Source organism: Coenobita brevimanus, chromosome 70 (genome assembly GCF_032717465.1).
Source record: "Coenobita brevimanus isolate Jiangsu-jjx chromosome 70, ASM3271746v2, whole genome shotgun sequence".
In the NCBI taxonomy this organism is placed as follows: Eukaryota; Metazoa; Arthropoda; class Malacostraca; order Decapoda; family Coenobitidae; genus Coenobita; species Coenobita brevimanus.
The window spans coordinates 57,488,332-57,500,110 of record NC_137023.1 but is presented as its reverse complement, the minus strand read 5'-3'; the positions used below and the strand labels follow the sequence as shown (position 1 = coordinate 57,500,110).

The following is an 11,779-nucleotide window of genomic DNA, read 5'->3' as shown; positions in this document are numbered from 1 at the left end:
TATATATATATATATATATATATATATACATATATCATCATCATCATCATCATCCGGACCTCCTTTCCCACCCAAGGGCAGGGTGAGGAGTAGCAATGTCCAAACAGCACAAACTCATCCAATCCAATGGGCTACGCTTCCATTCAGTCATCATTCAAGCCCCCAGAATCCTGGTTCTATCGGATACGCCAAAAGCATTCACCACATTCTGTAGCTTCACACAAACGTATCCGATTGAGTCAATCATATATATATATATAGTGTATGTATATACAGCAACCACAAAGGACCTTGATATTCTCTTATATTCAGCCGGAAAACTTCAACATGACATAACTCTGATAGGCGAAAACGTCTTTTTAAAGTGACGTTTTCGCCAGAGTTAATATTTTTTACTTTTCTACATCACTCAAGTACTTTCCAGGCATCCTGGAACATGTCCGGTGAAAATATAACGCTAAGAAGACGTAGGGAAGAAACTGAGAATTTATGCAGCAAAAGCATCAACACCATACATCCTCCCCTGACGGCAGCTTGGCCAGCACTGGCGAAATTCGCACATCAGTGAGACTGGGAGTGTCCAGGGTGTTGCCAGACATACATTAAAGCCGGATTAACTCAGGAGATGGTAGGAGTTATGCCTACCTTAAATGTGTTTTTCATGGGTCTCAGAGGGGTGATGGGATCAAGGTCCAGTTATTCAAAAGTTATTATAAACATAGAAAGACTAACATACCCTAATACCTAACAGTGATGACTGTGGGTAATTTTATTTTAAAAAAATGAAAAGGTAATTACAGCATTCCACAAAACAAAAAGTAAAACAAACACTGTATTAGGCACAGAGTATTTACAGATAACCATATGAAATATTTGAAATTACCTCCAGATTATTGTGATCACTTTTTAATCTCTCTTCATCTTGCTGAAACTCTTCCAGTTTTTTGGAATTTGGATCAGCAGTAGATGCAGGTGCCACTGGATCCTGCTGCTGCACTGGGTTAGTCCTGAAAAGAAAAAGATCTCAGGATATGCAGATCATCCATATCATACATCCAACTATCCAGTCATCATCCAAACTATTTTTTTAAATTTTCAGTCCATGTGGTCAATTTTTATATACCAACATTACAATATAAGGATAAAATTAATGATAAATTTATTGCACTGCAATCTAAACTACCAACCTTAACTGCCCAGGATTTGGTGGCTGTTGATTACCTGACCCTTCCAACTGTTGCCTGCAATAAATAAGACAGTCTGCTTAATCCTCTCACTGCTGTTGGTCTACCTACCTATCTATTGTCAAAAGCCTTAATCCTATTGGAGAAAGCCACAAACAAATCACCTCCACATCACCCTGTCCTGTCATCGGGTTGCCCTACCTCAAATGCAAACCTTTGTCATTCATATATCTCACCCCATTCTTCCCCCTCCTTTTTCTCCCCCTCCTTCTTTACTTGGCTCACATACACCCTCCTAGTCAATAATCTCATACAGTAGCTGGTACACATGGGCATTTTATACAAATCAACACCAGATGACTTTATTCCTCCAAAATGTATCCTACCAACAAAGGTCAAAAAACTATCTCAAAGTACATCTTGACTTTTATTTTATTTATTTATTTTTTTTTAGTGCAAGGAAGATGGAACCAAAGGCCAGAGGCCTACAAGATTGTTCCCTCCAAGTAAAAACACAAACAAGAAAAGTAAGTGCCAAATTCAAGATCGGTTCATTTTGAGATGCCTGGACACACTGCGTCTGAAAGACTGGAGGTCATAGGCAGCTGACTGTTGCTGATGCACATAAAACTTCACTTAGGATAACATCAGGTGATTTTGTTCAGGTAGAGAGAAATCCTAACTGTCAAAGTGTTTAATACAAAGTGCTATCTTCTATCCACTTAAACTTGGCCTAAAATTGTCATCTCTCCATCTTGAATGTTGGGAGGTAACATGAGATTAACAACAGAATACTGTACAGTATGGTGCTTGTCAAGCAGAGTTGTAGCACTGTCTGTTTCTGCCAAAGACCTATGTGAATTAAGCCACAAAAAGATGCAAATCTGGACCAAGTTAATGTGAATGAACTATAACCAAATGTTAGCTAAATATTCCTAATCGGAAAATACTTCAATCAATATACATTTCAGAAAGTTACTGATGCATTAACACATTTCTACAAGCCTCACTGTGCAGCTGAAGTCAGAAATGTCATCCTATGAACTTTAATTACAAGGTTAGTCAGATATGTCAGTTGTTCACTACTGGGTGGAATTAGGTAAGTAACAACCCCAACCACCCTCTGGATATCAACCCTAATGGACCACCCCCACTTATAAGTTCAATAACTGTAACTTTCAAGATCATCAAAACAAGCACTAATCTTTCAAATACATTAAAGATGTTTTCATTCTGGAATACTGAGCTAGTGCTGATATTAGTGGTCTTTGTTTTGCCAAAAACCGCAGTAAAATTGCAAAAACTCTGAAACTGATTAAAAGTGAATTAATCCATTCAGCCCAAAGATGTGATTTTTAGCTTAGGCTATTCTCAACGATACTGGACAATTTAATTCAACTTCGGGGGAATGTCTTGTCGTGAAGGCATTAATGGAGTCACCTAACCCCACCAGAAAGATGGCAAAAAAAATATATATATATATACTGTATATGGTATATATAAGCAATCAGATTGAAGGAGTTAATGTAAGTTCTATCCTACTAACCATTCTTAAGAGCTTCTCTCTTGTCTAAAAATGAATTACATGACCACACACTAAAAGCAGAGTGGTGGTTGTGGTCCAGGTTCATCTCTATAAACCTGCTGGACTGCGGAATGAAACCGTCCTTTTCCTGCAGTTCATACTCCATCCTTTTTCTGAAGAGGAAGGGAGCTGAGGGAAGCTTGTGTAACCATGCAGTGGATCCATCCAGTCATACTGGTGCCATCACATGAGGACATCACTCTCAAGCTCCAAAGAACACTTGAGGGATGGTGACAGGCCTATGTCCCTGATGCCATTACATGATTGGAAAACCTCCAGCCATCTCTGAGAGACTCAGATCCATGCAAATGGCACATAAGGTTCACTCCAAATGGTGCCTTAGATCACTAGTCATCTAAATACTTAGTGATGAAGTGAAACCAATAAAATTCCAGTTAGTCCACAACTGAAGTAATAAAGCTATAGTCAGTGGTGGGAGGTGGACTGCACACCACTTACATGTATAATGATTCAGTTAGGTTGGTATGAATACTTTTACCTTCCACCAATCAGTGGACCATTGAGACCTGCAATAGGGTATTTATCTTCCAAATTTAATGAAACAGATAAATGCCACACAAAGGCTGAGGTTCAGTTCTGAAGAAAGAGGAGGGTATTCTTGATACAGAACATAAGAGTCCATACAGTAATCACAACTAGTGTGTTACCTTGATTTGATGTCACTGATGTTCTGCTTGATGGAGGCCAATACAGAGAACATGTCCTTCTCATACGCCACGGCAAGCCTGTGATGGCCCATCTTGGCTTCCACCTGGAAAACATAAGAATCTACTGTAACAACTGACAGCATCTGGAGAACAAGAAGTTCATCAGTTTTCACAGGGGAATAAATGTGCTTGCAAGTGACAGTTCAAATGACTGGCATGATGACAGTACACAACCGTACCATACTGCAACATGTACCCTCCTCTCACGCAGGTCTATTAAAGCAGTAGACCTTTATTTTGGTCTCCTTAATGGACTCTTAGTGACCATGGTAAGTGATGGTTTCCTCTGAGTGAAAAGTCGGCAGAGTAAGGCATATTTAATAAACAAGGGGGATGCCACCAATCAGATGGATGTTTTCATCAATGGCACAAAACGAACTTTGTACGGTTATACGGTTACCACGCAGTGTTGTAAATGGTTTCCTGACTTCTAGGAAACCATTAGGCTTGTCACTCAGTGTAAAGCCAACTAAAAACGAAGAAGAGCAATTAAAAGTGACAGGAAAGATGGGAGAAAAAGGAGGAGGGGGGTAGACACAGAAAAAGAATGATACAGGTGAAGGAGGAGTAGGCAGCACTATATCAAGTGAGTGGATGATGGTCACCACCACCTACCACAACCACCACCTAAACTGATGATTTACTGTATGTAAATACTGTATAACGGCTGGTACTAAACAAGTAAAGAGCTATTTAACTGCTTTTTATCACTGCATTACCTAAGCATTTCTCAAAAATGCAATTTCCACATGCTCCTATGCTCTTCATGGGGCAACACAGGATTAGATGATGGATGGATGGATGTAATTTCCACACAACAGGGCCCAACTTATGAACTTTTGTACCTGCACTCTTCATTCTTCTTATCAGGAGGCGCTCATCATCCACTCAAAATGTACTGTTGCCTGCTCATCCTTCATGTCCGTAATTTCTTTCCTGTGTCTGTCCTCCTCTCTCTTTCTATTTCTCCCATCCTTTCTGTTACTATTTATTACAGCAGACCCTCCTTATAACAGACTACTTGAGGGGAAGCCCAATCCGATAAAGCCGACAATTCACTATATCCAATGGTCCACCCCCTGAGGCTGGATTTCAAGCAACTGTTTGAAAACATATAAGTACACTTAGTATATTCTAGTACTAAAAAACTGTACCCATTTTACACTAACCTGGCCCATAATTTTGCCCTTTTGTAGTTAATTTCACATCCTTGTCATTTCCCTTTTTCAGGTCAATTATTACTATAATCTGTCAAGTATTACTATAATCTGTCATTACAACTCAACATTTATGATCGGGAGAGGGCAATTTCAAGCCAGTTAAAGTAAGAAGGGTAGGAAACACATGTACTGTATTGCAACCCACTGCGTCCCATTTAACGGACACTGCTCGTCATTGCTGATGAAAATTCGATGGCTTCATAATGTACGTTAAATCCAATATCCGGTCTACTGAGTTAAATCAAGGGTCTACTGTACTCTTCTTTCACTTTCAGGTAGCTCTACACTGAGTGACAAGCCATTTACAAACCATTTACAATGCTGAGCAGTAACCATATAGCCAAATACAAGTACTGTACTGTAATGGGCTGATATGGAGCTCCTGGAGGACCTGTCTCATGAAGTACAAGTTGCAACTTCTTAGAACCAGTTTTACAGCATACCCTTGCAATACAATCACTTGGTATACTGTACAATAGCTCACTAATACGATCAAGAGGGATTGAGGACTTTTTGTTTTAAAATCATTTTGCTTATACAATCACTATGATGTCCATTTCTTATTATACAATTATTTCTCACTTAAATGGTCACTAAAACACTATACAGTATTCATTATATGATCGATCGTTACCACATGCCGCAATTTTATGATGAAGATGCACCTGAAGCAAATCCATCACACAACGATTTATTGTATAATGAGTCAATTATAATATAGGTTCAGTGGAGATATATTTTTTATTTAGGTTCACCCACCCAACACAATCTAAAAGCAAGTTTCCAGCTCACCTACTGTGGGGATTACAGTAATCCTTGTAAGCCGCGGATGGCCAAGTCCCGGACACCCCAATACCCGTACATTTTGGGCCCGGGCCTTCGGCCCCCCCCCCCCAAAAAAAAAAAAAAAAAAAAAAAAAAAATTTCAACCATATTTTGAACTTGGCACACAGTGCCGAACGGCTGTGTTTTGCCACGTAGTTCCGCCAACGTCCGGCAGGGCGACGTTGCCTCCTCACCATTTCCCGCCTACCCATCGTCATGAGTGCACGCTCGTCACCATGGCTGCCCACGTGCTTGTTTTTGTGGTGGTGCCCTACCTGCTGGAGGCCCTGTTGTTCCTCTGCTGCCTCTTACTCGTGTGCATGATGATGGCCCAGCCGTCCGAGAAGAGGAAACGAGTGGTTTTGACTCTGGAGAAGAGGGAGATATTGGACAAGGCAGATGCAGGATGGTCGACGTCCCGCATCCTCCGAGAATTCAACCTAGCCCACTTTACCTTGTTTGATATCAAGAAATCCTGGGACAAACTCACCCATTACACGGCTGACTTCGCATCGAAGACCAAATGCAACGTGCACAGGAAGATTCTGTACCTTCCCAGGTTTGCAGAGATCGACCACTCCACGTTGATTTAGTAACGACAACAATGTGCTGCTGGTGTGCTGGTGCATGATACGGAGTTGAAGGCTGCTGCTAAGAAGTTCGCAAGGTTACACGACACCCCAGACTTCACGGCATCCGTGAGTTGGCTCTTCGCTTTCAAGTTACGACATGGACTTACCAACCATTAACGCCCATGACGAAGCTTTGGAGGCCAATGACGATGGAGTAGAAGAGTTTCAGCACAAGGTGAAGGGCTTGATTGACAGGGAGGGCCTTACTCTTGGTTAAGTCTACAACGCTGATGAAACTGGTCTATTCTATCACTCGCTGTCAACAAACACCCTAGCGGAGGAGACAGAGAAGCATGTATCTGGCCGCAAGCTCTCCCAGCCACGGATATCTGCTTTGTGTTGCGCCAATGCTAACGGCATGCACCGGCTCAAGCCCGTTATTGTTGGCCGTGCAAAGCAGCCTTGGTACCCTTGTGGGGTAATGGATGTCTTTCCTGTTGTGTGGTACCATTCTGTGAAGGCTTTCACAGCCAAGACCTTCAAAGACTGGTTTCACCAGCACTTTGTCAAGGAGGTCATCCATTATCAGACAAACACACTAGGAATCCCACGTGACCAGGTAAAGGCTCTCCTGCTCTTGGACAATGCACCTGCGCATCCGTCCAACAAGAAGCTGGTGGCCGAGAATGGCTGCATTAGGTGCTAACTCCAACCACCCCTTGGATATATGAGGTGCTATTCAAAAGTTCCAGTAATTTGAACAGAGGGATCCAACCGTTTGCAGTTTTGCCTCTTGCCGCTAGGAGGAGTCAGCAGCACCCCTTGTGTGTCAGCGTGGCCCAGGCCGTGTCTGTGAGTGGACGTGTTGTTGAGCTACGCTTACTATTGTAACATGGTGCGCAGGTGCTTTGGTGGTTTTGCAATGGCAGACCTCACGGAACAAAGAACCTGCATCAAGTTCTGCTTCAAGATCAACAAGATGGCTGCAGGAACTCACAGGTTGCTTCAGCAAGCCTTTGGTGACAATGCCATGTCCCAAAGCAGAACATTTTTCTGGTACAAACAGTTCAAGGAAGGACGAACATCCATCATACGAATACCATTCTGGACGAACGGCAATGGCAACAACACCAGAAAACATCGGAAATGTTCGCCAGGCTATCCTTGCAGATGTGGACAAACTATCCATGATGTTTGTGATATCGTTGGACTGTCGTAAGGAAGCGTGCAATGCATTTTGTCGGACGTGTTGGGCATGAGCAGCATCGCTGCAAAATTTGTGCCAAGACTGCTGAGTGGCGAGCAGAAAGGACTTCGCGTTGCAGTTTGCAGGGAGCTCAAGAATCAGGTCAGAGATGATGCCACCTTCATCTCCCAAGGTCATAACTGGTGATGAATGATGGGTTGATTGTTATGACCTGGAGACAAAGCAGCAGCCGTCACTATGGAAGTCTCCCAATTCACCAAAGCCGAAAGAAGCACGTCAAGTGTGCAGCAATGTCAAGTCGATGTTGATCATTTTCTTCAATATCCAGGGGATTGTTCACAAGTTCATCCCACCTGGTCAATCGGTCAGCGGAAAATTTTACCGTAAAGTTTTTCAGAGTCTGAAGGAGAACATCCGCCACAAACATCCAGAACAATGGAAGAACAAGGACTGGGTCCTGCATCATGACAACACCCCCGCTCACACATAAGTTGTTGTCCAGCAGTTCCTGGCTTCCACTAACACGGTAGTCATTCCCCATCCACCTATTTACCTGGCCTTACCCCTGCAACTTTCTTCTGTTTTCTAAGCTGAAATTACAACTGAAAGGGTGTCAATTTGACTCGATTGAGGAGATCCAGACAGAATCACAGGAGATGCTCAAGACCATCATGTTTGAAGCCTTCCAGGGATGCATGGAATACTGGAAAAAACATGCCCAAGGGAACTACTTTGAAGGCGACAGTGAGAACTAGGGGGTAAAGTAACTTATTTTCCTACAATATTCAAATTACTGGAACTTTTGGGTAGCACCTTGTATATCTTCACCAGCTCAATCCGACTGGAGTGCCGTAATTACCCACTAAACCACCAAGCGCCATAACTTGGTTTTGTGGTTACCACCCAGCATATGGGTTCCTGGTGTACCACCACTATTATTCATTAAACTACAGAAAATGATGTCTAATTGCTTAGCAAAGCTTCATCATTCATCTATGATGAATCTGCTTGGTCAAGCGGAATTTGGCTTTGTCAGGTTAGGACAGATTGTGCTTCGTCTGGCTTATGGCTTGGCGTATGTTGTACACCCATTAACCTCTAGGGTACGCAATTCTCCAGCTTCGACTACCCCCCAGGATGCAAAAACAGGCCTATTTTTCGACTTTCTCAAAGGGTTAAAAGTTTCATGCTCGATTTATAGAGCTTGAATATAAACACCTGAAAACACAAACCCCACCCTCCTAGACCCAATAGTTACCAAGCTATGGCCCGTCAAAGTTGATGATAGTTACCTGTCACGGCCCCGGCGAGAAAGAAAATATGCTGCTCGCATCTGTTTTCTTTAAAAAAAAAAAAAAAAAAAAAAAAAAAAAAAAAAAAAAAGTACAAAAGTCACCAAAATCAATTTTTTTGGTGTGTATAGATGTTATAAACCATTGTAATGTGCTTAGAAAAAAATAAAATGGTGACAACCCCCCCCCCAATAAATACAATAAATAGTAAAAATTATCCTCCCCTCCTCTCCTCTCCCCATACCTCCAATCCCCTCCCTCCCCTCCTCTTCCCATACCTCCAATCCCCTCCCTCCCATTCTCTCCCCTCCTCTCCTCTCACCTAACCTCCCCTCCCCCTTTCCCCTCCCCCTCCCCTCCCTGCCAAGCTGTCAAATCTAGCTAGGGAAACTGGTCATGAACCCTCCCCCAAAATAAAAATATGATAAATAGTAAAAATTATCCTCCCCTCCTCTCCCCTCCCCATACCTCCAGTCCCCTCCCTCCCCTCCCCTTCCCTCCCCTCCTCCCTTTCCCCTCCCCTCCCCTCCCCTCAGAGCTGTCAAATCTAACTTGGGAAAATAAAATTTATTTTTCGGGTGGGTTTCAAATAAAGACAGATAAAATAATTGTGATGTGCATATCTGTATGCAAAGACACAAATAAATTACAGGTAATGATTCAAAAACATGCACCATAAAGCATAAAAAATACGCAAAATATTCGAGGCCGGGGAGGTAAAGATACTGTGTGCTAGGTGGTGGGGGTGGGGGTGGGAGGTGGTAAGGTCAGGAGGGGGGGTGTGGGGATGGAGGGATGGGACACAAAGGAAGGGAGGGACATGGAGGGAGAGTAGGGGGGAAATACCCTCCCCCAGATAACTTGGGGGGGCATGGGGGGATCCATATGGGAGGGGGGGGATGCATGAGGAGGATGTGGGAGGGGTGGTGGTGGTGGTGGGAAGAACAGTGGGAGGTAAGGCAGTAACAAGATAATGGGGTAGAGGGATGTGGTGAGAGGAAGGTGGGGGGTACACCCCCCACTGCCTGGGTCCCCTCCCTTCAGTGTGTCCAACACTTGGTTCTGATTGGTTAGAAGCCATCTATGTCACAGCCGGGGTGAAGCCAGCTGCCACCAGTTTTTTGTTGATGTTACACGATCGGCGTTGCTCATCCTTTTAAGAAATAGCGCAAAAAGCTCGACTGACGAGATTAGTACTTTAGGGGTTTATTAAAAAAAAAAAAAAAAAAAAAAAAAAAAAAAAAAAACTACTGGGCATGGAACTGAACAAATTCTGCAGACACAGATGGTTCACACCTTGCAACCTCAGATTAAATACTATCCTTTAATGTGCCAGTGTTTGTAATTTCAGTCAACAAAAATATATCAAGAATAATATCTGCACACCACCACAGACTAATTTTAAATATCAAAAGAGGTGTAAGTGGCACAATACCGGTACTGTACTTTATTTGAGGGACGAATAGTACCTGAATCAACATTTCCTTACATTCATAGTATCCAATACAAATATGATGCTACTAAAATGGTTTTATTCATTATAAGGTTAAGATAACTAAGTATCTAGAGAAAAACACACCAGTAATGCTATACATGAGACAGTTTTCCAATCACAGCCAAACTTACCTGAAAGCGACAAACTATATAAACATGCAAATAAACCACATAACACACATACCTGTGCTAAGCTCTTTGAAAGATTCCTGTGGAGGGTGGCTGTCCATTTTGACATGTCGAATGTCCCATACTTCTCATACACTTCAGGACAGTGAATTTCCTGATAAGAAGATTAGTATTTGTAATTTTTTGTTGTTCTGACTGTTTCTTGCACTTGCTGTATATGTAATATACCATCATACTATTTTAATGCACCTGATGCATTAAGTAAATATCTATCTATCTATCTCTCTATCTATTGCTAGACGCCCCAATCCCGTTCAGGGTGGCCACAAACAAATCGCCTCCACGTCACCCTGTCCCCCGCCATTTCACTACCCTGCTCCCAACTCACACCCCCCTCTCTCATATACCTCTCCACCCCATCCCTCCATTTCATCCTCGGCCTCCCCCTCCCCCTTCCCCCCCTCCACCTCACTCACATACACTCTCTTCGTCAGTCTTTCACCCTCCATCCTCTCCAAATGGCCAAACCACCTCAGTATTAACCTTTCATACTGCTAATGGAAGAGGCAAGAATAAACCGAACATGCTATAAATATTGATAGCAAAATTATGATACCGACAATAATTCTATCTCAGAATATTCTAATCCTTCATTGGGAAATGAAATACAGTTACACTAAAAGCTTTTATGATTCAGTTATCTTCAATTCAAATCAACAGTAGCTGAACTTGAGGATGACAGAAAGCATAAAATCTGATCTTGTTGTTTACAGGGAACTGAAACCTCTGAAAGTAATATGTACAGTAATTTGATAATTTGCTGTTGCTGCCTGCAAAGAACTTAATGTCTACCACATACTCCAGTAACATATTTTATTTCCTTCTTCATACTTTTGGACAATTAAGCTCAAGAGAAGCTCTTTGAACTGAAAGAGTTAGATAAAGCCTCCTCTAACTCCTTTAGTATGAGGGTATTCCTGCATTACTCTATCAACTTCCAGACAATATTATATTTGAAATTATTCTGGGGGGAAAAAAAAAAAAAAATAATAATAATAATGTTGCCCATTAGCAGAACTATATCACTAAAAAGAAACAACAAGAAACAAAAGCTTGTACTTACACAGAACTGAATCCTATGAGGGTCACTCTTGACGTGGGCCACGAGGGTAGCAGCGTTCATTTTCTTGCTGCACAGGACACACAGGTAGTAGCAGGCATCCAGAGTCATGTCTGAAGCCTGTCTCACCTCCATCACGTACTGCAACCCTGGAAGTTAAATATCACAATTTGGTCTATCATCCAATCCTTTCCTGCCCCATAAGGAGTGTTGAGGCCCAGGCCTAAGCTATGTCTTTTTACTTTAACTCAGCCCTATTTTCTGTCCTTTTACAGCTAATTTCATGTAACTCTGTAGCAGAATACTGTATAACAATTCTGTGGCTCTACATCATTTCCACAGCACTTCTTTCTAGCAGGCATATTTTAGTGCTATTCTCTTGTTACAACTTGATAATCATGATAGAGAGATGGTAATTTTAGG

General features: G+C 42.2%; 1 protein-coding gene across 1 annotated transcript in view; it reads right to left on the bottom strand.

Moving 5' to 3' along the window:
- The window catches only part of LOC145406381 (uncharacterized), a 33,086-nt gene that overhangs the window by 4,850 nt on the left and 16,457 nt on the right, over positions 1-11,779 (bottom strand). Inside the window, exons 5-9 of the mRNA XM_080277547.1 lie at positions 11,360-11,505; positions 10,292-10,390; positions 3,438-3,541; positions 1,188-1,241; positions 884-1,007 (exon numbers count right to left, since the gene is read on the bottom strand). Of these exons, the coding sequence (XP_080133673.1) occupies positions 884-1,007; positions 1,188-1,241; positions 3,438-3,541; positions 10,292-10,390; positions 11,360-11,505 (527 nt within the window). The remainder of the gene's footprint in view (positions 1-883; positions 1,008-1,187; positions 1,242-3,437; positions 3,542-10,291; positions 10,391-11,359; positions 11,506-11,779) is intronic.